General features: G+C 40.9%; 1 protein-coding gene across 3 annotated transcripts in view; it reads left to right on the top strand.

Annotated features, from left to right (window-relative positions):
• The window catches only part of FZD6 (frizzled class receptor 6), a 28,099-nt gene extending 3,782 nt beyond the window's left edge, over positions 1-24,317 (top strand). For all 3 annotated transcript variants that reach the window (XM_077351746.1, XM_077351744.1, XM_077351745.1), the window contains exons 3-7: positions 7,233-7,429; positions 9,680-10,697; positions 12,395-12,543; positions 18,233-18,676; positions 19,789-24,317. In XM_077351746.1, the coding sequence (XP_077207861.1) occupies positions 7,233-7,429; positions 9,680-10,697; positions 12,395-12,543; positions 18,233-18,676; positions 19,789-19,954 (1,974 nt within the window). In that variant the 3' untranslated portion in view covers positions 19,955-24,317. The remainder of the gene's footprint in view (positions 1-7,232; positions 7,430-9,679; positions 10,698-12,394; positions 12,544-18,232; positions 18,677-19,788) is intronic.
• Positions 24,318-26,923: the final 2,606 nt, after the last annotated feature.

The raw sequence follows: 26,923 nt of genomic DNA, 5'->3' as shown, positions 1-26,923 counted from the left end.
GTTAGTAGGTAAAATGTTTTGCAAACTTAACCTTATTGCTAGGTTTCTACTGAAGTAAATGTTTAAAACCACATAAGAGGTCGTAACGGTACCTTGCTTGTTCATCATATACAAGTGACTCCTGAATTTCTTATAAAGGTGTGCTTAATGGTTTTCACTAATCAATTATACTCATAAGTGTTTCTTAAATCTTTTTACTTTCTATCAGAAAAATACTTTATTTGAAGGCTAGCAGAACTTTGGTGTAGCATCAGTTTGCACAGGATAGTAGCAAGATCTGTATTTTTAAATATTCTCTTTTCCAGCATCAGACAGATATTTGGGTTTTTTTTAAAGTTCTGGATATGCTGAGTAGCCTTGTGCAAGCCATTTATGTCAGTGAGGAGAATAAAATAACTCTCTCTGAGGGTTGTTATTATTGTAGCTGTTGAATAAATGGCATGGAGTTCCATGCATAATTCATATAGTCACAAATTGCACAACATTGTTCTTCTCTGTGGTGTATTGCTGTTCTAAATGCGTTCTCTGCAGTGCTAAAATATCACTAGTTTTATTGCATTGCAGTCAAACTTAAAACTTCATTGGAAGTCTGTTAACAGAAAGCCAGGTTATAATTTTTAAAATGTTTTTAAAATTCTGCATTTGTCTTATGGACCTTTTTAAAAGGGTATTGATATAGGAGTAGGCCATCACTGGTGTTTATGTCTTTATTTGGGCTAACTATGGTAGTGGCAGGTTATTGTGTTATCTACCCCATCAGAGTAGTAACTGAACACTGAATGTTCTTTATCTGCAGAAGTCTGTGGAACCATATTGTTAGCTCATTCATTCTTGTAAAATGGAACGTGTCCAAAGACAACAGTTGCACACAGCTCACATTCTATTAGTTGACAGACATGTAGCCAGAATTATGGTATCTATGGGCAAAAGAAGCACATAGTTGCTCATGCCAGATTTTTCCACAGACTTAACATCTTACTGGTAGAACAGTTGTAGTTATACCAGTAGTTTCCTGAACATGTAGTGGAGAGTGAGCAAAAAATATTTAAGTCTGTGAGTATAGCTAGAGAATTCAAGGAGGGTTTTAGCTGGACCAGTTGTAGGATATAGGCTCACATTTTCACTGGCAATTAAAAAAGAATTCTACCTGTCACATTTGCCTATCCTGTCAATGTACTCGGGGTGAGTGCATGAGGCTAGTCTAGACTTGTAAAAAAAAACTTGTAAGATGGTGCCCTTGGGCATGTCATGTATGTGGATAGATTTGAATTCACATGTCCCCGGTCCTAACTTCCTTTAGGTCACTAGATTGCAAACCTGAGTAACAAGTTGTGCTTCTAATAGTTGCTTAATGTCTTAATTGGGAAACTGCTTAGCAAGCTTAATTACAAAGCAGAATTGTTAGACCTGCTACCAGAAGGTGAGGCTTTGAAAAACTGGTTTGTGCATGGACCTGGTGGAGATGTGCTATGCGTGTTTTGGAAAAACTTTCACCCACCCAACACTACTTGCTCCTTTTTTAGGGAGTGAATAGTACCAAGTCACCTTGTAGAAATCACAGTACAAGTCCAAAATCCTACTTTGTACATCTTATCTGTCTGTGGTAATGATAAAAGTGTAGCACAGTCGTCTTTGTCATACTGGCACACCTCTTTTCATGCTGGGTGTCTGACACTTCAGTTATCAGTTAGTACTGTATAATCAGTGCCCAGTTCTGCATTATCCTACTACCCTATCTTCTTCCTTAGTCTTCAACCTGTGCAAACATGACTTATCTTTCAATGCACTTAGTTTTCAGCTAATAGTAGTCTAGTGTAATGTAGCTAAGATACTCTTAACTTTCTCCTGCTAGATCAGCTGTTGTAACAATAACAGCATATCCTTAAATCAAGAAGTCATGTCAGAAATCCACTAATTTTACTGCTACGTGCTTGTTCAGACATAGCTCTTGTCAGATTGCACAGCTTTGGTGTTTTTACACTAATCTGCTCCCCTCTCGAGTATTAACTAGTCCAGTGTTACATTTAACCTGATGCAACCATAGTTACCGTTTTTTTTAAATCCAGTTATGGTTGAATGTGATGAATGTGATTGCGGTTCAGTCAGTTCAAACATACCATTGAACCATGGGTAATGAAGAGACTGTAAGAGGGAGAAAGAAGGGGAGGGGAGGCAGGCAAGATGTTTTCCTTCAGAATGGGAGAAGGGGGAGCAGTGCTTTTCTGATCTAACAGCTTGATGGGAATGTGTTTTCCTATATGTTTGTTTTGATGGTTATTAGGAAATGTGGACTTCTCACTTTGTATAAAGGCTAGTTTCCAGTTGGCCAGCTGGAAACAATATCACCTAGCAGAGCTGTATAACACGCCAAGATAAAAAGAAGCTGTGCCTATTTCCTGCTGATCATAGAGTGCATGTGTATTAAAACAAAATTACTTGTTTTCTTCTGGGTATTTCAGGATTCAGTAGAAGGAAAAGATGTAGCATAAATAGAATAATTAAATGTGTAAAGTTTTCTGGAAAAATCACTTAAAATGTTAATAACCTTTGTGACTTACTATTGAAACAGTTTTAGTCCTCAGTGGTGGCAGCTACTCAGGTGGGCACTAAGATGACTTTAAGTTATCTTCTTAAGAAGAAGAAGAAGAGTTGGTTCTTATATGCCGCTTTTCCCTACCCGAAGGAGGCTCAAAGCGGCTTACAGTCGCCTTCCCTTTCCTCTCTCCACAACAGACACCCTGTGAGGTGGGTGAGGCTGAGAGAGCCCTGATGTCACTGCTCGGTCAGAACAGTTTTATCAGCACCGTGGTGAGCCCAAGGTCACCCAGCTGGCTGCATGTGGGGGAGCGCAGAATTGAACCTGGCTTGCTAGATTAGACGTCCGCACTCCTAACCACTACACCAAACTGGCTTGAACAGGTCTGAATGGTCCACCATCTTATACAAAAATTGTGGTATCTCCAATTGTGGTACTGCATGCATGCTGAACTTGTGCCAGTTCAGCACCTACAGCATTAGTCTTTCCAGTTCAGATACATGAACCCAGCTCATTATTTCCTGTTGAAAAGTTAACCTACCAGAAATTTGGGACCTTTTGAGATAGACTGAAGTACACTTTCTCTAAAAGCTCAGCACAGTATCTAAATAACATCAGACACTACCTAATCTTCATATTTGAAAGGAATTCCAAATATGTTCATTTATAAACTACGAGAGAGACTGCCTCGGGAAAAGATGAGCACCAGATGGAACTACTTTACTGCAATGTAAATCAGTTTACTGGCAGCAAATACTGTGAACAAATTGGAATTGGGAATGAGCTGCGTGGAGTGAGCATCTGTTGCACAATCCTCAAGGCCATGGCGTTGATAAGACTTCAGTGCCGTGTCACAAAGGCAATGAAGATGTTGATGGGCTTGACACCGATGAAGAAAATGATGGAAAACAATAGGGAGGAAGAAGGCTGACCAATTTGTGTAACTATTTCATATAAAAATAATGCACACGTAAGAACTGGCAATTCCTAAAAATAAAGGGAGGGTAATAAATGCTGTTTTCAGTAACGGGGTAAGCATATCCATAATGGTATGTATGGCATGGGCAGCCTAACATTCTAGCATACTGCTATCATAAAGGCCCTTAGTTCACATGGCTTGCAAAAGGGCCTAAGTAAATTCAGGGAGTGGTCTAGCCTTGCCCCAATAGAATTTAGTGAAAAATCAGTGCAGACGAGTAACAACAGGGGAAAGCCTTGGCTTCCAGACCCTGTTTTGTGATAGTGCAGTAGTTGGAGAAGTGTGTTAAGAAAGGGGCAAGTGCAGTAGCTGGTGCCAGACTAGTTTTGGGAGGCTCAGGTTTACATTCCCAAGTCGTGGAAGGTCATTGGTGACTTTGGACCAGTCGTACACAGTTTCCGTTTGGATGATGAAGTAGAGAAGAAGAAGAGGAAGAAGAAGAGTTGGTTCTTATATGCCGCTTTTCCCTACCCGAAGGAGGCTCAAAGCGGCTTACAGTCGCCTTCCCATTCCTCTCCCCACAACAGACACCCTGTGGGGTGGGTGAGGCTGAGAGAGCCCTGATATCACTGCCCGGTCAGAACAGCTTTATCAGTGCCGTGGCGAGCCCAAGGTCACCCAGCTGGCTGCATGTGGGGGAGTGCAGAATCGAACCCGGCATGCCAGATTATAAGTCCACACTCCTAACCACTACACCAAACTGTTGTAAGTTTCATGGGAGGGCTAGCAGGGATGTAGTTGTAGTTGAGACTAGCATTGGTCCAGCCTCCTGCTGGGTTTCTTTCACCACATGAGGCTGGGTCCATTGCTGGGCCTGTGCAGGTTGCCATCCAGGGTCTCAAAAAGGGCCAAGGAGGAGCCAAGTACTTTCCCCACAGGCTGAATGTGGGCAGAGGAGGAGGAAATAGGTGCCTCATCCCCTGCTTCTAAAGTCTTGTGGGGCTTCTCTAGGAAGACATCAGTGGGATCAGAATCTATCCACCAGCCCATGACCCTCTTCCTTCTCCTGAAGGGGTCCAAATGATCCACTTCCTCACAGTTTCACAATGTCTCATATTATGTAGGTGATGTTTCTGTTTAGAGAGAGGAGTCTTCACTGTATTTAGGGTAGAATCCCAGAAACTTAGTGGATTCATTTTTTCCAGTAATAAATGATGTTCACATGACTTCAGTTCTCTATCAACAGAATCTTGCCCTCTTCCTGTGGAAGAGGTGTGTCTGCCAACAGAAAGTTCCATTAGTAGAATGCAGTCTTAAGTTCCTGCTCTATGTGATCAACTCAAGAGTAGCAGCATAAACATATAGTTTTAATACATGATGTAGGCACTGCAAAGCTTTCATCTTCAGTACAAGCAGAATTTTTATTTCACATGTTCAGTACCTGATGAATTTCATATCCATTTGACATATTTCAGAGTAGGACGGTCTACATAAGAATCTGGAGGAAATGCCATTTTGGTAGAAGGTAGACTTTGCAGAAGAATCACTCCTTGGGTTTTGTAATAAATTCTTACGGTTATGGGAATCGTACATTTCAGTGAATTTGTTCCAGTTGTGACATGTCTCAATTCTTTTAATGGTTTGACTATTGAAACATTCAAAAGACAGGATTCTGCATATTTATATCATACATGATAGAGCCCTCACCATTGAAAGAGAGGGCAGAACTTTTGTTTGTGGATGTAATTGGATTTCCGCTAAATAAAGAATCTGAGGGAATTTGCTACCATGGAAGTTTGTCGTCTGACAGAAAATACAGTGGACAATTTTAATGGAAAGTTAACTATATTATAAGAATTCCTGTTGGTGAATATATAAAGCCAAGGGCAAAAGCAAAAAACCTGGCTGGCTCTAAGTCATATTGTTCACTAATAGTATATAATCCTTATATTTTACTAATTATAAAGTTCAGTTTGTGCATTACCATCTCTTAGGGATGTGCACTATCACCAAAACCTGGAAATTCTGATCCTCTATTGAAATCAATAGGAATAGCCATTTCTTACTTTAACAAAGCACAAACCACATTTCAAAAGGTTTCCCTCAGCTCTCTGACTTTTTCTGAGTGCTTGTGCCAGCCCCAGAGAGAAGCTGTGAGAAGTACCTGCAGCAACAGCCTTTAGTTCCAGATAACCACAGGAGAAATGGCTGCAAGCTGAGCATGAACCCTGAACAGTGCTAATACTACCAGGGCAGCCTGGCTCAGTAAAGCAGAAGACAGCTGTTGCTGGGATATGGCAGATACTATGAGAAACACTAGCAGACTAGAGCAACAGACTATGGTGGCTGGATAAGAACTATACCAGCAGCACTAGACGGTTGTGCACCGTCACAGATTTGTGGTTGGAATAAGGTAAGACGTAGCAGACTAGTGTGGCATACCCTGTACTGTGGATTGAAGTGCTCAAAAAACACTTCAGGGAAGCCCAGCAGTGATGGATTGACCCTAAGGTGAACTTAAATGGACTTCAAGGAATGGTAGAGGACAGGAAGGCATAGAGGATCATTATCCATGGGGTCGCGATGGGTCGGACACGACTTCGCACCTAACAGCAACAACAAATGTGAACTAGTTGTTCCATTGACTCAGGTTTTAGACTTGAGCAGTTTGGGTTGGCATTGTTCCCTGCCTGAGAAATAACCTGCTTACTGTGAACACTAGATTGTGGGCAAGGCATTACTCCCACTGCCACCTTTGCCAGACCCTTTGAGCATACCCTTTCTCAGCTCAGTTAGCGTAAGGTGCTTGCTGATGTGGCTCTTGTTCTGCTTCTACTTCCCAAAGCAACACTTGAAACCTCTGAAAAGCTGATGTTGGGGTCCTGTGTGTAGAAAAAGCCTACTCAGACAAGGGATGTGGAGCTGCACTGGAATTCCCCCTCTTGCATCAGCTATATCTTCCAAAGGGGTCTCCAGAGAGGAAAATGAAGCCCTCTGTTCTTCCTCCTCACTCCTTAAGCCAGGTGTTCCTAGTTCCACATAGTCTAGAAATCTCAGGAAGTTGCTGGAAGCAGCCCATGAAAATACATGAACACCCGTGCAATCTTGCTTTGTTGGGGCCAGTCTGTTGTTCGGAAAAAAAAACAGATGTTTAACAAAATGTAACCTTACTATGGGTCAGAATACCAATTGTTTTAATGATTCAAAATGTCTGTATTATGTCTCTATGAAATTAACTGGAATGAAATAACTATTTTCCTTTTTGTCCGAATTCTCTCTATAGCCATGTATTTTCAAACATGATGCCTCACCAACCCCCCACAATCAATCCAGCATTACTCTGAACATTACTGTTCCTTAGGTTAGGGGTGAAAGTAGCAGTAAGACCATTTATGCACTGGGAACTTCACTGCCCCAGCTCCCATGCAAGAGCACAAATGGGGGGCAGATGAGACACACCGGGCCAAATGCTCCCCCAGGTGGGTGTAGGAAGAGATAGGGCAACCTGCCAGGACTAAAACTCCAGCCTGCAGCCCGGCATGAAACCTCCAGTGCATAAACGGTCTAAGAGAAGGATTTTAACAAGGAAGGCATATGGAAGAGAGATGAGTGGGGAAACCCCACCCCCCAATACTGTAATACCTCTGATCTTCATCAAGCCCGTGTCATTTCTGAATGAAAATTAATGTAAGCCAGGTTGACTAAAATTAGCTTTGTTTTGCTTTAAGTCATTTCAAAATAATTTTCTAATAAAAATATTTGCTTTTTCCTCAACAGCCATTTTTACCTCTTTTGAAAATCCAGTGCTCTCCTGATGTCCGCACGTTTTTATGCAAAGCATTTGTACCTTCCTGTGTGGGAAAGAATCATGTATTTTACCCATGTCGAAGTCTTTGTGAAAGAGTTTACTCGGCCTGTAAAGAACCCATAGACACTTTCGGAATTATATGGCCAAAGGAGCTTGAATGTGACAGGTACAGAATTTTCCCATCATTTTCCCCTTAATATTGCAAGCTTTTCTGTGTTAGTAGCGAAGTCTGTTACTTCTTAGAGAGTATTGTAGCCTTGTGGCTTACTGCATATGTGGATATCTTCATATATTCAGTTAAGAGCTGTGAAATAGGTGTTCCATAGTGATCATAACATACAAAATTAAGATTTGTTTCATTTTTCAAGGGGTGTATTTTGCTCCAATTCCAGGAATTTTTCCCATTGTGCTCTGAATTCATTTGGAAGGACTAGTCATTCCATTTGAAGTTTTAAACCTTTAATTTCAACTTGAAGTACCTGCCCAGGGAGCGGAAGGATGTTCAACATATTCAGTAGCCACAATATCTTTCCAGAATTGGTGAACCATGTAGCAGAATATCTCTTTGGATCATTTCCTGATTTTTCTAATGATATTTCCATTCATTTGTATAACAGTTTACAGCTTCAACTAAATATTTATGCAGGTTGGAATGGCTCTGATTGAACAATTTTGTGCCTAATAACCACATACATGTGAGATTTTTCCTTACATTTTTCAAGTATCTAAGCAGAACTTTAAAAAGATGATATTGTGAACATTTTTAAAAAATCCTCATTAATTGATTGAAATGAAAATAAAGCTTAACAGATTCAGATGTTATGTTATAAAAATTAAATTAAAAATTAAATTAAAGAACTTCATCAGAGTGCTTGCACTTGAAAGGTCATGCCCCGAATAAATCTTTGTTGGTCTTAAAGGTGCTACTGGACTCTGATTTTATTGTATTCTAATCAGTCCTTTAACAAGATCATACTGCTACCATATGGTGTGATCTCATTTCAGGAAATCTTTTTCAAGCCACTCAGATCTTAAATAATTCAGCCCTTACAAAATTGTAGTGCCAAGTAAACATGCAAAGATATAATGTTACATATATTTTCTTAATAAAGCATTCAAAATCACGACTCACATAAATCTTACATTCACAAAGGGGTCTGTTTTTGAAAGCTCTGAAAAAAGCATTAACATATGAAGAAAATAATAAAAATAATATTAATTATTAAACACGACAAGGAGCCATTTCCAGTGCTTTAAAGCTAGGAGACTCCTACAGGCTAGTTAACTCCATGCTGAAGACATATTGAAAGAAGGAAAGAAAGAAAGAAAGAAGGAAAGAAAGAAAGAAGGAAAGAAAGAAAGAAAGGTTAATTTGCTGCTGATGCTATTGCTACTGCAACCACCAGCTGGCACCAGATGACAGAGCACAGTGCAAGAAACGGATGTCCCATGCCACTACCAAATTTTAGGTTGAAAGTTTCTTAAAGGCAAATTACCTTTGAAGATTTTTTATTATCCTTTTTTCTTTAAACCTAAGTACAAATGTGTATGCAAATAGTATAATTCAAGTGATAACTTTGATTGAAGCTCAGAGGGAAAAATAGGCTCGTTGACCACTACTTTATTTCCAGATTCTTAAGCTCAAATGACAACTTACCCAGATTGTTCTTGTTCCAAATTACATTCTTCTTCAGATTCTATCTATCATAAAACACCCAGTGAATACCAACATCATAAAAACACCATTGGAATTCAAAGAGGGAGCTTTCAGTTTCCTGAAGGATCTGTATTCTAAAACAGAATGACATCTACCTGTTACAATTACATACACATAATACAACTACTCGTGGTTTTTCTTGTGTTATTCATACCAGTTTACAGTAAACAAAAACATTTAAATAGAGATGAGTTCTCTGGTCTTTAAAACCATACAATCCTAAATGCTGCTTGCTTGGAAAAAAAAAAAAAACATTACTTGTCCCTCACCTTTCCCAGTATTCCTGAGAATGTTCAACAATATTCTTTCTATTTTAGCCCTTTCTACCAGGACATGTTTTCAGTGTCCTGAGAGCCAAGCAAGGAATAACCAGATGTTGCTGTCTAATGGTATATTTTTATTGATTTACAAATTAGAAAATACACAAAGAAAATGTTGTAATTTCCAAAATGATAACAAGGAAATAATAGTAAAACCTTTTGTGTTCAAAAATGTGTACAATTTAATACATATTTTTCATTAAATATAAGCTCTGCCGGTTCTTACATTCTTTGCAAATCCAATTGCAGGTCAGCCTGACATTTTGTAAAGTTCTTTTTAAGAATCTGTTTTAAGATTCTAGGAGAAATAACAGTAGATGGTGCCCAGAAGTGTTGGGCCAACTCCCTGGCATTTCTGAATTTTTTCTTAACTCTCTAGGTTGGAGGATTGTGATGAAACTGCCCCTGTTGCTGCTTATCCAACCCTGAAGACACCTGAAACTCAGAAGATTCCAGGACAGCCTAGAAGGGATTATGGATTTTGGTGTCCACGACACCTGCAGACTTCTAGTGGACAAAGCTACAAATTTTTGGGCATTGATCAGTGTGCGCCCCCATGTCCCAATATGTACTTCAGTGATCATGAGCTAGATGTTGCCAAAAGTTTCATTGGAATAGTTTCAATTTTTTGCCTTTGTGCCACTCTGTTCACATTCCTAACGTTTTTGATTGATGTTAAACGGTTTAGGTACCCAGAGAGGCCAATAATATACTATTCTGTTTGTTGCAGCATAGTGTCTCTGGTATACTTCCTTGGGTTTGTCCTAGGTAATAGAATAGCCTGCAATAAGGGAGATGAAAAGCTGCGAATAGGTGAAATGGTTGTTCTTGGTTCCCAGAACAAAGGCTGCACAATTGTTTTTATGGCTTTGTATTTCTTCACCATGGCAGGGACTGTTTGGTGGGTGATCCTCACAGTTACTTGGTTCCTAGCTGCTGGACGAAAATGGAGCTGCGAAGCTATTGAACAAAAAGCAATGTGGTTTCATGCAGTTGCCTGGGGTGTGCCTGGCTTTCTCACCATTATGCTTCTTGCCATGAACAAAGTGGAAGGCGACAATATCAGTGGCGTCTGTTTTGTTGGTCTCTATGACTTGGATTCTTCCCGATACTTTGTCCTGCTGCCTCTGTGCCTCTGTGTCATCGTTGGTCTGTCTCTCCTCTTAGCTGGTATAATTTCCCTAAATCACGTTCGGCAAGTCATACAGAATGATGGCAGGAATCAAGAAAAGCTCAAGAAGTTCATGATTAGAATTGGTGTCTTCAGTGGCTTATATCTTGTACCACTAGTGATTCTCTTAGGATGTTACATCTATGAGCAGGTGTACAGGAAGATCTGGGAAACCACATGGGTTGCCGATCACTGTGATGAATTCCATATACCCTGCCCTTATCAGGTAATGGCAAACTACTTTATGCTTCAATAGCAAAGGTTCTTGAGTTATATTGATATTGTGTTGTTTTGGGTTGTTAGCTCCAAATGTGATATTACTGTGTTGTGCATCACGGGGCATTTGACTCTGAAAAGAATGATTGTAAATGGGTCTTCTGTGATGCTGAGACCCTTTGGGGGATCCTTCTCTGCTGCTCATGATGGCAGTATTTATTTTGTAATCTGATCACCTTCTCCTTAGAAAAAGAGGAAAGTGTTTCTCTATGTCTGTGTATATGCTGTAGAAACCCCGCCCCCAAATGTCTACAGTTGTAGGTACCTGAAATGATTCATAGAAAAAAAGTCCCCAAAAGGGTTGTATGCTCTGGATCTCTTCCATCAGCATGAGCACTTTCAATGGCGGAAGTTTTCTCCTGACTCAAGATGCTCAGAAGAGCATCTGTGCATGACTCCTGCTGGAGGAAAGGATCTTTATTGAGTGAACAGGCCACTTTTATAAGGAGTAGCAAGATATAAAAAAATAGTGAGAGAAGGCTTTCAGGTTCCCCAGAACTCTTCAGGCTGGGTGATGTATAAAAGACTGGGGTGAGGGGAGTGTTTCAGGACATGCTGGAACATAAGACTGCAATTTGTAGTTTTTTCTTATATCCCAATTAATGAAAGAGTTGGAACAAGAAATGTTTTATTCTATTGTTCATTTTCAAAATGAATACATAGTTAGAGCTTAATGCTGAGAAATCCATCTGTTCCTAATGAAATAATAATTTAGAGCAAAATTGGTTTCAGGGTATTTATTTTATTTATATTCCACTCTCCCATACTTCTCCTTCCTCTAAAAATAAGTTGTAAAATGGCAAGCAACAAAAGCAACATTTTCTTATCCATACTTTTAAAGACTGTATTAGTTTAGACTGTCTGTATCCTGTGTCTCTATAACACCATATCCAAAGTTCCATCATCCTCGTGCACTTAGATGATGATGTACCCATGTTTCACTATGCACTCACTAAAGAAATGAATAGAATAATTGTCCACAGTTCTTTTTCATTGGTCTGTCCTTATATCTGGAGCTTTGAGTTTTGTGCCGGAACTGTGCCTCTCTTTTCAGTGTTAAAGAGCTTTTCTTAGGAATTATCTAATTGTGGGAAATTCTAGTTTTCCAAAAATATTTGGGTTGGTGCATTACATGGTTGTATTTCTTAAATTTTCTCTAGTTCTTTCCTGCCACTTCCCCCCCAACCTGTAGTAAAATCTGTTTTTAATTCTTTTAAGCTTGTAAAGTAATTGAGCTCAGAATTCTATTGTGAGTTTCCCCCACCCTCATAGAACTACCATTTTTGTCTGGCCTGTCTTCCAAAAAGTATAAATATCCTTACAACAACCCTCTAAAGTAGGATAGTGTGTATGAAGGAGCACAAGGTTACCCAGTGAAACTCATGACTGAATAGGAATTTGAATTCAGGTCCCCCCAATCTAGTTTGAAATGCTAAGTGCTGGGCTTCACAGGATCTCAGCTGCAATTTCTAGAACAAATGAACATGATTGAGTGCATGGCATGTATTCATTTATTTTCGTCCTGAAAACGGCAGAGCTGATGTCATACTAAAGACTATTGTGGCACTATTGGTTTTGTCCTCTGAAATGTAAGGCAGGAAAACCATTTTTCTATTGTATTCTCACTGAATGGTTATTGTTTTTCAGGTGAAGGTCTTAAAAAGGCCAGAAATAATTTTGTTTCTGATGAAATATCTGATGACCTTAATTGTTGGCATATCTCCAGTATTCTGGATCGGAAGTAAAAAGACCTGTTCCGAATGGGCAAGTTTCTTTAATAGGAATCGCAAAAGAGAGTAAGACTTACTTATTTTGTCTTGCTGATAGCAGGAAGATATAAAATGCCTTTTACTACTAGCATGATTTAAAATGTGTTTTATATGTTTGACATTTAAAGCACATTTTAAATCATGCTTTTAAATTTGTATGACATATAAAACATTTTAAATATGTATGACATATAAAACCATGCATCAATATTCTTCTGTTAAAAATTCCCTTGCTGACTTATCTCTAGGATTTCCAGTAGTGCAAAAACATTCCTTAAATGGTTCAAAGTATCATTTTGATACTTTATCTTGTAGGAATCTTGAGGTGCTGACACGGTTCAGCCCTTCCTTTCCCTGGAGGTGCTTACCATTCCTTATGGACTAGCAGCATCTGGAACAGGGAGTCTTTTTCTGCCTGAACATATGACATACGGGCACTCTTAGTCAAGGAAGAAGCCATGTTAGTCTAGCCAGACATATATATTTGAGGTTATAAAGGAAAAATTATAAACTCTAGGTCAAAGGGCACATTTGTTGAGGATCTAAGTCACTGTTGTCTAGCAAAAGAAAATTCTAGCAAGAGACCGAATGAGAATTCATCAGGAAGTGTGACACAGTCTCTCTCGAATTTGGGATTCCTCAGTTATAGCGTTTGGTGTAGTGGTTTGGTGTAGTGGTTAGGAGTGCAGACTTCTAATCTGGCGAGCCAGGTTCAATTCTGCACTCCTCCACATGCAGCCAGCTGGGTGACCTTGGGCTCGCCACAGCACTGATAAAACTGTTCTGATATCAGGGCTCTCTCAGTCTCACCCACCTCACAAGGGTGTCTGTTGTGGGGAGAGGAAAGGGAAGGCGACTGTAAGACGCTTTGAGACTCCTTCGGATAGAGAAAAGCGGCATATAAGAGCCAACTCTTCTTCTTCTGCTTCTGCTTCTGCTGCTTCTGCTTCTTCTGCTACTGCTACTGCTACTGTAAATATTCTCTGTACTTTTCCCATTCTGTGTTTCTTGCATTTCATGGCCCTTTAACTTTTATGTTTCCATTTTTTTCATCATAGCCTCATTTATATGTCTTCTTAGTGACCCACATCTGTGTGTCTAATCCATCAAAATGTATGCTGAAATAAAGTCCATTTAGCCTTTACACTGCCAACAAGCCTCCTACTCATTTCAACTAAGTCATGACGTTTTAGCAACAGTTAACTAGCTATAAAGCATCTCTGGTTACCAGTCATTCTTTAGTAAAATGGTCCTTTCTTCACTTTGCAAGACACTGAGTGCTTCATCTGTAGCAGCATGGCTGCAACTTAGACATGAGATGCATATTAGCAGAGATTTGAAAAATCTGTTCAGCCATCCTCTGCATGGATTTTCCTCAGTGGTCTCCCATCCATGGACTAATCAGGGTTCACCCTGCCTGGCTTCCAAGTATTGTTGGTGTCAAGCTAGTCTGGGCCATTCAGGCTGTGGCTGATTGTCTTCCAGCTTATTTTTTAGCTGTAGCTGCCTTTTCCTGTTTTCCCTTTTTCTTCTCAAAGCTTAGAGATGCAAGTTGGCATGGATACCATTTTCTAGCAATCTGCAAGACATTTTATACCAGATACACATAAAAGGCCTTTAGTTCGGGGCCTGAAACACTTTTTTCTCTCCCATTTCTTGGAGATTGATCCAAATGGGTAGCCACATAAGTCTGTCTGTGGCAAGGAAAAGAGTCCAGTATCAGACTAACAGAATCTGAAGAAATGAGCAGTGACTCACAGCAGCTCATATCCTGCCACAGATTTTGTTAGGATTTAAAGTGCTCTTTTCTTCCCTTCATGTTCCCCTTTCAAAAAGGTACAGCTCTGATAAAGAATTGTGGTGAGGTTGAAAGGCTACACACTGCATTCCCAAAGCTATTGTTTCCAAGATTTTTTTTGTAATCTTTATTATTCATATGAATTAGTTTATTCTGGCATAACTTTCTGAGTGCTTCCTTGTTGTTCAGCTTCACTATTTTTCATAAAACTCAATAGTCTTTGAAGATCCTGAATTTTTCCCCCCTTCCCTTTTAGATCATTGGAGAATACGATTCAGTTTGAACTTCCTTACTCAGTATTCTTTGTGCAGTTATAAAGAGGCTGTTTGTAGTCTCCATTTTCATATTTTTCCATGCCTATCCTGGATTCTTAATGTGGATTTTATGCTCCTGTATTCCTTAGGACCTTTCCAGTAAAACCTTGCAGACAGTTGCTAAGCTTCCTCAGTCTGCATTCTTTAACAGTGAACATAAAGATTCCATTCCTTATCCCCTCTTTTTCCACTCCTGTATAGTTATTTCATATGTTTTTACTTAATAGCTTTTTACCTAAGTGATTTACTATACAAATACATAACCCTTTCTTCCTGTTACGTCTGCTTTACTTACACGCTCACACCTTTATGTAACTATTTTTACATGTTGTTCAGTTGCACTTAAAAAACAAACAAACACTACAAGCAGTCTGTCTGTGCCTGTAATAGCCGTAAACTGTGTGTAGAATGGTATTAGCTGGATATCAGGGGGAAAATTCACAGAATAATTCATCAGTGGAATAGACTGCCTAAGGAGGTGGTGAGCCCCCCCTCACTGGCAGTCTTTAAGCAGCGGTTGGACAGATACTGGTCATGGGTGCTTTAGACTGATCTTGCATTGAGCAGGGGGTTGAACTAGATGCCCTGGATGGCCCCTTCCAAATCTATAATTCTATGACTTGGTCTGATATCATGTGATATTTATGAAAGGTTAGCGTCTGCACAATTATTTGCAAACAGTACAGATTCTGTGGGGAAATTACAGGTCATAATGTTTGGACACGGGAACAGCTGTACGTGGCTTGGTGGTGGTGGAAAGTGCTGTCAAGTCATAGCTGTCTTACAGCAACTCTGAGGATTGTTAAGGCACGAGATGTTCAAAGTTGGTTTGCCATGGCCTTTCTCTGCATCATGACCCTGGTATTCCTTGGAGGTCCCATCCAAATTCTTGCCAAGGCTGTCCCTGCTTAGCTTATGAGATCTGACGAGATCTATCCAGGTCAGGACATATGTGGTACAGGTGCATCAAGACTGAGGATTACATTTTGGGCCTAAGGAAGGCTAATATAGGGAGGAGCAGAGTAGGCACTGGTCAAAGCAAAGGAATGAAGGTACTAGCCTGAGGGAACAATGGATAGAAGAGGAAGAAGGGGGAAATGAGAAAGTGCAGCTGTGAGACAGCGTGGTCTAGGTTGAGTGGGGCTCTGTCCTGTTTGTAAGAAAAGAGGAAGACATGCAGAGAAGAGCCCTCAACTGCTCTGCATTGAACAGTCAGAAACAAAAGGCTTCTGAACCTGGAAGGTCCTATTGAGCTTCTATAGCCAATGGCCAGCAGCAGACCTGTCCCTCTTAAATCTATACAGCCCCTTTTAAATTCATCCAATGCAGTGTTCCCCATCATGTCTCCTGACACTGAAATCCGTAAGTTTTTCCTGGAGACATCTGGCAGCCACTGTTGGAAAACAATGTTCTTCTAGATTGGTGTTGGAGAATGCTATTAAGTCACAGCCAACTTACAGCGATCCCGTAGGGCAGGGGTAGTCAACCTGTGGTCCTCCAGATGTTCATGGATTACAATTCCCATGAGACCCTGCCAGTGTTTGCTGGCAGGGGCTCATGGGAATTGTAGTCCATGGACATCTGGAGGACCACAGGTTGACTACCCCTGCAGTAGGGTTTTCAAGCCAGCAAATGCTCAGAGGTGTTTTGCCATTACCTCTCTCTGTGTTGCAATCCTGGACTTCCTTGGTGGCCTCCCATCCAAATGCTGACCAGGGCTGACCCAGCTTAGCATCTAAGATGTAATGAGATTGGGCTAGCCTGAGCTACCCAGGTAAGGGCACTTTAAATCCTAAGATCATACAAGAACATAAGAGCCCTATGGGATATGACAGAAGATAAAGGCAGGGAGTTAAGAGCCAAGGAGGAAATATAGTTAAGAGCCAAATAGAGTTAAGAGCCAAGGAGGAAACAGAGAAATATTCCCCACATGCTTTATTATTATTATTATTATTATTATTATTATTATTATTATTATTATTATTACTCCCTTGCGGCTCGTGGCGGGTAACAATATCACAAATCCCCATTAAAACCCCATTAAAACAATAATAACATTGCCAATATTACCGGCATGGCAAGAACGGCAGCTTAACTTCCCCCCCCCCTCCCTCCCACTACTAGCGGGTGGAGAGGAGGCCCTGATGATGTTTTGCTTCAGGTCCAGAACCCGAGTCCCCGTGGGGGGGCATAGATCTATTATCAGCCCCGGCCTCAACCATAAACCTGTCGGAAGAGCTCCGTCTTGCAGGCCCTGCGGAACGTTGAAAGATCCCGCAGGGCCCGCAGCTCTCCCGGGAGCTCATTCCACCAGGTCGGGGCCAGGACCGAAAAGGCCCTGGCCCTGGTCGAGGCCAGGCGTGCTTCCCTAGGGCCGGGAACGACCAACAGATTTTCACTCGCAGAGTGCAAGGCTCTGCGAGGGGCATAGGGCGATAGGCGGTCCCTCAGGTATGAGGGTCTGGGGAATTTGTGTGCTCTTCCCTATGACTCTGGGCGGTTTACATTAAACGTTGTGGAATGGTTACATAGAATATTATAACAATGCAATAAATAACAATCATAACATAACATATTTATTTGTTTATTTAAACTAATGAGAATTTAGCCATGTCACTCTTAATGAACATGTGACTTGGCCAGCGAGGATCTGTCATACAGATGTTACATATTGGATTTGGATTCTGAGATCATACTCCAGCTCAGAAAAAGGTTCATTGAATGACCTTGGGCAAATCCCTCTCTCTCATTTCCCCCTTATTTATTTCACATTATGCATAAGGGGCTGAAGAACTATGTGATTTTTAAAATATGACCAACAGATGTCAAGCATTCGCCATTGATGTTTTATTCCAAGTGTAATTAGTAACTGCCCAACTCACAGGGCCTTGGGAAGATGACAGATTTTTTAATTTATTTAATTTTTTTTTGTAATTATATACCGCCCTCCCCTGAGGCTCAGGGCGGTTTACATAAAATGTAGAAAACAGAACATGGAACTTAGTTTTTCATAACGATAACAAGAATATTAACATTAAAACTATAACAGAGGTAACGGATTATAACAATGCAAACAGCTCCAGAGCAGAACATATGAGTGGATTTCTGGGAGGGAGGGAGGGAGAAGGGGCCCTGTAGAAGTTGCTGGTTTGCTCAGTCTCATCCAAATGCCTGGTGGGAAAGCTCCCTTTTGCAAGCCCTGCAGAACTGTTTTAGCTCCGTCAGGGCCTTGATCTCCTCCGGGAACTCATTCCACCAGGTCGGGGCCAGGACAGAGAAGGCTCTAGCCCTGGTTAAGGCTAGGAGGGCTTCTTTAGGGCCAGGGATCATTAACCAGTTGGTTGTGGCGGAGCATAAAGCTCTTTGAGGGGAGCTCAAGCAGGGAGGTGGTCCCTCAGGAACACTGCATTGCATAGGACTGTTCAAGTTAGTGTTGTATAAATGAAAAACAATATGTCCCTGTTTCAGTAGACTTGCTCCATAGAAATTAAAATTATGTAGGCTGTGGTCTGCCATTATTTGAAAAATGGTAGTTTTGACATTTTTTTCAGATCTTACTGTTATCTGAACATCTTCTAAAGTATTGCCTTTTTTACCTCCGCAGTCCTATAAGTGAAAGCAGGAGAGTGTTGCAAGAGTCCTGTGAATTTTTCTTAAAGCACAATTCTAAAGCTAAGCATAAGAAGAAGCACTACAAATCCAGCTCTCATAAACTGAAGGTGATCTCAAAGTCTATGGGGACTAGTACTGGGGTCTCAACTAATCATGGGACCTCTGCCATGGCAATCGCAAACCATGATTATTTAAGCCAAGATACTTTCACTGAAATCAAGAGCTGTCCAGAAACATCTGGAAAAGAAACAGAAGCAGATGGGGTGCCCAGCCAAAAAGGGGAGAAGGAAGGACGTGCCTGCAGTGAACACAGCGCGTTGCAGATGTCACCTGGCTCTCGAGTGGCTTTGGAGCACATGGAAAAGAGGAGGAAGGGGGACAGTGCACAAGACATGATCAGTGTATGTGAAAGCATGAAGAGGATGCTTGAAGGAAGGTCAGGCTGTCTTCGTTTTCTTTCTTTTAAAAATATATTTGCATGCCCTTCTAAAAGATGATGCCTATATTTTACTCAGAAATAATGGCAAAGGGACTATAAACTGTGCAAAAACACATTTCTAGCTCAGGAAAGTGTATCATCTTTGCAAGGGGTGGGTGGTTTCATTCATCTGTTCTCTGCAGTTTTCTTAATGGGAGATCCACACAATGAAAACTGAATATCAAGTGCAGTGGTTTGGATAGCTAGCAGGCAGTAGCCAATGTAAAGTATGGAGCTGCATTAAAGGACTTGATCAGGAACCAATATAGAAAACATTAGCAGAGTGATGTTTAATTGTAGTGGGAATATGATGATACAGTTTAGATTATTAAGCAGGGATTCTGAAAGCATTGTAATAGTTGGTGCAGTCATGTTGGATTTGGATTTGAGAAACTTTCTTTGGTTTTGCCATAGTGGTTCAGTATCCTTTTGCCTCAGTTACACCTCTCTGAAATGGGGACCCATCTCACTGGTTCTAATGAGCACAAATAGCATAAATATCAACATAGTGTATTGTTGGCTAAAATGATGTATACATGATGAAAGTACCACCACAATCTTAGGTTTGTATTGACATGGCAAATGAAAAGCTTTTGATGGCTGCATAGTACAGGGCGTTGAACTAGATGACCCATGAAGTCCCTTCCAACTATTATTCTATGATTCTACATCTTATCACCCCAACACTCCACCTTTTCTAGACCATCACTAAATTATGCCAAATCATGTTGTTGGCAAAGACTGTTGACGTGTGCATAAGAATTCCCTGATCTGGGCTGTACAGTAAGAACTCAGATCTTCTTTACTTAGGATATAAGGATACAACAAGCTGACTTATACTGAGGTTGAAGATGAATCCAGCTAATTATTCTGTCTACTTATAGATTTAGATTTGCTACCAGACATCTTTATCAGGAGACGCAGGCAACTGAAAATGTAGCGTTACACTCGTAAAGCATATATACAGGATGAAATACATCCAGGCCATTGACTAAAAATAGGTTAATTTAGTTTATTGCCTGTTCTTTGGATTGTCTCATTGTAGAACATTTCTTTTTGTATACATGTAGGACAACTCCTAAAAGTGACGTTATTGAAAGTCTTCCACTCCAAGTCAGTCATCCACACCTTGATGTTTCCCAGCCAGAGACTGCCAAGGGGTCAGTCTTGCTACTTCCTCACTTATCTTCGGATTCCAGAAAAGCTCCAGAGTCTGGTCACAGCTCCAATGGTTAAAAAAAAGGAAGCATTATGGGGATATTTTCAGTTCCTGAAACGGATTCTGTGTTGACACTGGAAATGACTGTGCATTGTGCCTTCTGAAGAAGCATAATGCTCTTGTTTGCACTTCAGGAAAAGTAAAATTTGTACTGTGAGGTTGCCTAGCAATAATTTCCTATTTAAACTCTAAAAGTGAGTAGTAAGCTTAAGACAAAAGATGAGCAATCGATATGTTACCACTTAATAAGTATTATATGTCAAGCTCTATTAAAGTAATGAGGGAAGGGTTCAATATTTTGAAAAGGATTGGCAAGATGTATTTGTTTCAGCTTCTCCGCTAGCAATATTTCTACTGTTTAAATAATCTTTGTTATAAATTGCTTTGTTGCACAGGACAAAAACTTAGATTTTTAGAAGTGAGGATTGTGTGGTGTAACAAAAGGGACTTACCCTATGCAAGCAACTCCTGTAGCTGAAAAGTTATTCTCTGTTGGCTTTTCTGTCTTCCCTACCAAATATCTCTAGCTTGCTTGTGAAGGGATCTCTAGTCCTTTCCTATTACTTAAGAAAGCTGCTGATCATTTGCATCAACCTCAATGTCTCCTCTTGACACAAACACCCCTAGGATTTTGCTGAGAAAGATGCCCTCCTTCAGCACCCACCAGAATTGTGCAACTGTCTTTAAGTTCTACAGCTAAATTGTACCAGGAACATTGGGGATCATTGGTGCAGATGTTTCTCACAAGTGTTTAGGCAGAGTCTGGGTTGGGATGCCATCTCTGGCAGAACTTTTTAAGCATTTGTGGAACGCTCATATGTTTCTGGTCCATTAATGGTAGTCTACACACTGAAATGGAAAGGGATTTTGGAATTAGACTGCAATTGAAAGTAGCTAAAACTGCTGTTTCTCTTGCACTACTGAAGATGTATTTTATGCTAGTATATACCTCAGTCTTCTTTCTTTCTCATTTTTGCAAGAGTGATGTCTTGGGATGGAGGAGGGAAGAGAATTGAATAAGCTGCAGTTCAGCAGTTAAGAACAATAACATCGCATGTTATTGTTCTTAACTGCTGCAGCACTGACATTTCCATTCTGGTACCTTTGAATTTGGTGCTTGATATTGATAACTTTAATTTTCAAGGTCATTTATTCTGCACAAATGGGCATGGCAGTCCACCTTGTCTTCTGCTTGTTGTCTTCTTTCTGTCCAGACATAATATACCTTTGATTGGCAATATACTGTCAGACGTCCTCAGTACACGAGAGCTTACTTCTGTGGGAGACTAGCCAGCCTTTAAAGGTTTAGACTAAAAGCAACCTCAGCTTTCATTTAAAAGCAGTATTTTATTATGGATGCAGGATTTTGTCTTGAACTGGGAGACAAATGTGTGGTTTGTCAGAGATCATGTAATTCTGTGTTTCCATTTAATTAACTTCAGATCTTATTATTTCACTTTATCTCAAATATTTGGCACCTGCAAATGTTGTATTTCTTTTGAAATACCAATAGATGAAATAAGGTTCTTCTCCCATTTTATTTTGCTAGTGGAATATGCAGATCAGCTGGTTTATTCTAGGTATAGATTTGGATTCCTCAGTTTTATCTTTTATTCCAGTAGTGTAAAACAGCTGGTGTTGCTTTAAAAGTTATTCTGGTTAAAAGAAGAAAGAAGTCATTCAGAAATTGTGTACACAACCTTTAATGAGCTCAGTTGGGTTACACTCAGTGGGTTGGATCCAACTAGCTTTTCCATGAATGAAAATAGGGGAAGCTGGGTAGGTTATGCAGGTGACTGTGGGTCTGTGTGTGCAAAAGGCATGTAGGATGTTGGCTGTAGTCAGAAGAAATAACTGAGACTGAGTGAAAAAGCTAGCTAGATCCAGCCCAGTAGCTCTTGGTGGTTCTACGTGGTTTTCTTACTGTACTGGCCTAGTAGGATATACTGTACTGGCCTAGTAGGCAGTTATATAAATTGCACTTTGCTTTACAGTTAGTCTAAATACTTACTTCCATACTAGTGGGGTCTCCTTTAAGAATGTGGAGTCTCAAGCTTCTCCCCTATAAATTCAATTGGGTTGTGACTGTTGGGATGCTGGTTGTCTGAACATTGTTCATATTCTGGGTCAGCAGCTTTATGCTATGTGGTCCTGAAACATGGGGGGCAGTACTTTCTCATTCAGGAAAAGTGGACACATGCTCAGCATGGCTGAAGGAACTGCTCAGGGCACATCAGTGAAACCAGAACTGGTAGTGGCACTAAAGCTGGATCTTGTCTTTCATGTGGACAGTTGTGACTAACTGAAGTTAGGGATGCTGGTACATCCCTTCTCTTTTGACTCATATTCTGAGTGGTAGTAGTGATCAGGGAGTTGGTGGTTCTAAGAGCTGTTCACTGTGCCAGTTGGAGAAAAACGTTCAGCCCCTCCCTACTTGGAGTAGGCAGATGAGAAGCTTGCAGGCAAAGAGATAAGATGAAGAAGAGTTGGTTTTTATAACCCGCTTTTCATTACCCAAAGAAATTGCAAAGTGGCTTACCTTCGCTTCCTCTCCCAGATGCCAGTAAGGTCCTTTGCTTCTACTCCAAAGTCCTGGTGAAGGGAAACCTTAGAATTATAGAGTTGGAATGGACCATCTAGTCCACCTTCCTTTATTGCCACTAGGAAGTAACATCTCTTATAATCACAGATCCTGATTTTGGCTCAGAAGAACAGATGTTACCTGGGGCAAGATTTCCTTTAGAGCAGTGGTCCCCAGCCCCCGGTCCGGGGACCGGGACCGGTCCATGGATCAGTCGGTACCGGGCCGCGGCTCCTCCTCGTCCTCCTCCCAGGTTGCTGCCTTGGGGGCTGCCCCGCCACACTGCCGCTGGCTCACCTTTGGTGCTCTCCAGCGGCCACCATGGCTGGGGCTCTCCCTCGGCATGTCACTGCGCAGCTGCTTCTAGCAGCGTCCCCCAGTGGGGAGCGGGAAGTCAGGGGCCCAGTGAGAAAGCAAGCAGAGCAGGGGCTCAGGCAGTGGCAGTGACCTCCCTCAGCAAAAGACTACCCCCCCCCCCCGGGCCTCAGTAAAATTGTCAAGCGTTGACTGGTCCCCAGTGATAAATAGGTTAGGGACCACTGCTTTAGAGGACACAAGCAGCATTTGTCAGCACATCCTAGGCTAGCCCAGTTTCCTCTTCAGGACAATGAAGCAGCAGTACCTTGAAAATGGAGTGTGCCATTAGCATTTCTCTCCTTGCTTGCAATCTTTTCACAGAAACTGGGGCATGAGTGGATCAGAAGCTGGCTCCCAGCTGATTTTTCCCATCAGCTGGGAGTCAGCTTTTGTTTCTCCCCTGAAACTGTCTTATGTTCCAGTGCAGCAACGGTAGGATAAAGTGAAGTGCTAGAATATCAAAACCTGACTCCCAGCTGCTCCTCTTCATAGTGAAGAGTCTGCCTTTGACCAACAGAACAGCTGAATACCCGTTCACCAGCTGTTTGAACTGTTTGCTGCAAGGTAAACATAACCTTGATCTGCTAATTCTTTAACCATGAGTGCTGAATAGGGAGAGTTTGACTGCTGAATTGGTTCGCTGCAAAATCTGCAGCATCCTTACCTGAGGGATGAATGATCAGATTTGGCCATTATTGTGTGAAACTATAACTTTTAGGGCTGCTTCAATGTATTTACAAAAGAAGAAGGGGACGACAGAGAATGAGGTGGCTGGATGGAGTCACTGAAGCAGTAGGTGCAAACTTAAATGGACTTAAAGGAATGGTAGAGGATAGGAAGGCCTGGAGGATCATTGTCCATGGGGTCGCGATGGGTCAGACACGACTTCTCACCTAACAACCACAACAATGTATTTACTACAATAAGAATTTAAAGTTGCATGCCCAGATTGATGATAGGCAGCCCTGTTTTCCAGTTTGTTTAGCTTTATTGGGCTGTCTTTTGAACAGTAAAATAAAACTACTGCAAAGAAAAGTCATACAACTACCAAATAAATAAGGAAGGTGGTTCTGACAGACTAAAATTCCCTCCATGATATGCTGACATTTTTACCTTTTGTAACTTATTGCCTTAAACAAAAATTATTGGTGTTCTTTCTAGGTGCTCATTTTCAGCATACAATAGCATGTATCCGGCCTGAAGCTAAAATGCTTCCTTTGACTTGTGACTCTTCTGTTGGAAGGCTCAGTCTATGTTCAGTGGTGTGGTAGGATACATGCCTTGCAGACATTAGGAGATACTGAAAACGTTGTATATATTACTGGAGGAAAACAACCTGCTTGTTCATTCTGTTCTGACATATTTGTAAATTGAAATTTTTGTACACATTTTTAGCAACTATTTTTACTATCTGGGTCAATAAAGTTTTCGATACTATAAAAGAGACACGCGTGTTCTTATTGTTCGTGAGAAGATTAGAAAGATAGCTATTTGTTTAAATAGTGATGGAATTGCATTAAACAAAGAAAAGTCCATCTAGTTTGACACTTGCTTTTCAATAAAGATCACTAGCTGATCACAAGTTCACAAGCATGGTCTGGTGGAAATAACTGTCCTTTGTTCCCAGCATTTCTCTAAATATGAATATTCCATTTTATCCACTGTGACTAGAAGTCATTGATACAGGTTTGCCTTCTATTAGATATATAGTTTTTATAACTACTTAAAAACAGTTATAAGGACCAGCTAAAACATCACTGTGTGCAGTCTAATGAGTTTCTGCAGTGTTTTGTGATGACATGTGTGGTCTTAGTAGAATATACTTACATGACTTGTGTTTGACTATCCCCATGGCCCAGTGCCACTGTGTATAACCTGTCATTTTTGTTTGTCCATTATTACTGCCAATCAGTTTTACTGGGCGACTTTTTCCGTTGTGCTCTCTACACCAGCCTCTATTATTTTCCTCTATCCTGCTTCCCCAAATATATCCTCTTTTTGCTTAAACTGAAGGTCTGGCTTTGTAAGTCCCCTTTTCTTTTTTCAATAGAGGGCCCCATATAACCTTATGATTGTATTTGTCTCTTGTGTATTTTCCAATTCTGCACGATGTGTTTGTGGATGGCCCATTCAAAACTGAACAATATCCTAAATGAAGAAACACCATAGATTCATGATGACATTATACTACTTGCAATTCTATTTTCAGTCGTATTCCTCGCTCTGAATTTGCCTTTTTATCCCCGCTGTACACTGCAGGCTTTTAGGGAGATTTCTGTTACGCATGAATCAGCTCTCAATGTAAATCAGCAGTGGATTTTTTTTTTAAATCAGTTAATTCCTATGTTTCCAAAGTTAAAATAAATGCCTCTTAGTTAGACATATGAATGAATTTTCATGCCTTCGGCATTTCCTTAAACCCTAACACGGCTTGACCACCTGCAAAGAGCAGGAGACAGCAGAGGATGTGGGTTGTACTTGTCTGAAATTTGTGGATCAGCTTCAAAGCAAAAATGTAGAGCCTTCTCTTCCAACTGCTTTTCAGCAGAATGCAAGATTTTCCTGGGTTTTCCTGATGCGGCAAAATGAAACAGACTTCTGCAAAGCAATGAAAGCTGAATAAGATGAAGAATCACTTTTCCTTTTGAAGTCTGACCACCCACTCTCAACATGCTAAGCCATTAAAACTCAACATCACGGGAAATCTCTGCATCCATCAGCTACTGGTGCTGTGTTCAGTGGTGTTTTGTCTGTGAACAAAAACCTTTGCCAGTGATCACTTTCTACTCTTAGTATGCAAAAAAATGAGGATTGGCATCCAAGGGAACTTGTAACTTAGACCAGCTTTATATTCCCTCATTTTTGCACACACACCCCAGCTTAACTTTCCTATTCATTTTTTCTCTTGAAAACTATGCACTTACCGGAGCCTTGCAACTCAACTGATTTTTTTTTTACAAAGATTCCCTTATTTCCATGGGTATCCAACTGAAGCTTAAGATGAAAAATTTCTGAGTGATTTCATCAGGCCACAAAATTACAGTCATAAACAACAGTCAGCGAGGTTGGTTTCTTCAGTTAATGGCATACAAGCCAGATAGCTTGTATGATCAACAATGTTGTCTTTAATAAATTATGCATTTGCATTCATTTATATCCCGCTTTTCATCTTTGACATGTGCAGTCCCACATGGGGACTGTGCATGAGCAAGCCTACCCTTCCAGGGGGTGCTGTGTGCCAGAACTCAGAATTGTTCACACCCAAGAGCCCCATGCTCTCATGCAGCAGCGCCCCCACCTTCAGTTCCTCTTTTGCTGCCGAAGGAGAAGGTTATGACCCCATCTGTTTTGTTTCAGTGAGAAGACTGTTTGATGACTATTGGCATCTTAGATAAGAGTTTCAAATGGCCCCAAAAGCCTTAAGTAATGCACCCCTTGTAGGGTTTAAATGGTGCAGACAGATGAGAATCTCTTTCCATTTTGTCTAGGAGAAGCGCATAATATGCATACATGCAATAAGTCTATATACATCCAATTCACCCATAAAGCTGGGGGTAGGGTAAGACAGAGTTTCTAAGCTAAAGGCAGCGTTGTGGGAAAAAGTGTTGAAAGTCCTGAAGCCTCTGTCCATCAGTTCTGGAGAAGTTGCCCACTTCGACTTCATTGGGTTTGACACGTTTGGCCCCACCACTGCCACACAGTTCAGAGAGCATCCTCTGAGCCTCCAGCCAAGAAGACTAAGAAGGCCTCTGGAAGCTTTTAGCTATGTAACATCTCGGAGGTTAGGCCTTGCAATCGATCTCAGAAAAGGTTGGGCATTTTTATAGGATTCATATGGAGCCCTTCAAGTATTTCAGCACACATCCTCTTCTGTCCTCGCTTGTGACTGAGGAGATGCAGCTAAGAGGGCACCAGTTATACCATTTGGCTCCAACAGAGAGGGCCAGAAATGCTGAAGGGGTCTAGTGCTATAAATGCAGCAATGAGTGCTCTGGAATTCCTTCCTCTCATCACATGACCAGGGAGAGGGGGTACTCTTCCCTCACTT

This window comes from Paroedura picta, chromosome 9, assembly GCF_049243985.1.
Source record: "Paroedura picta isolate Pp20150507F chromosome 9, Ppicta_v3.0, whole genome shotgun sequence".
NCBI classification, from domain to species: Eukaryota; Metazoa; Chordata; class Lepidosauria; order Squamata; family Gekkonidae; genus Paroedura; species Paroedura picta.
The sequence above is the reverse complement of the archived record's forward strand: the minus strand, read 5'-3'. Positions and strand labels throughout refer to the sequence as shown.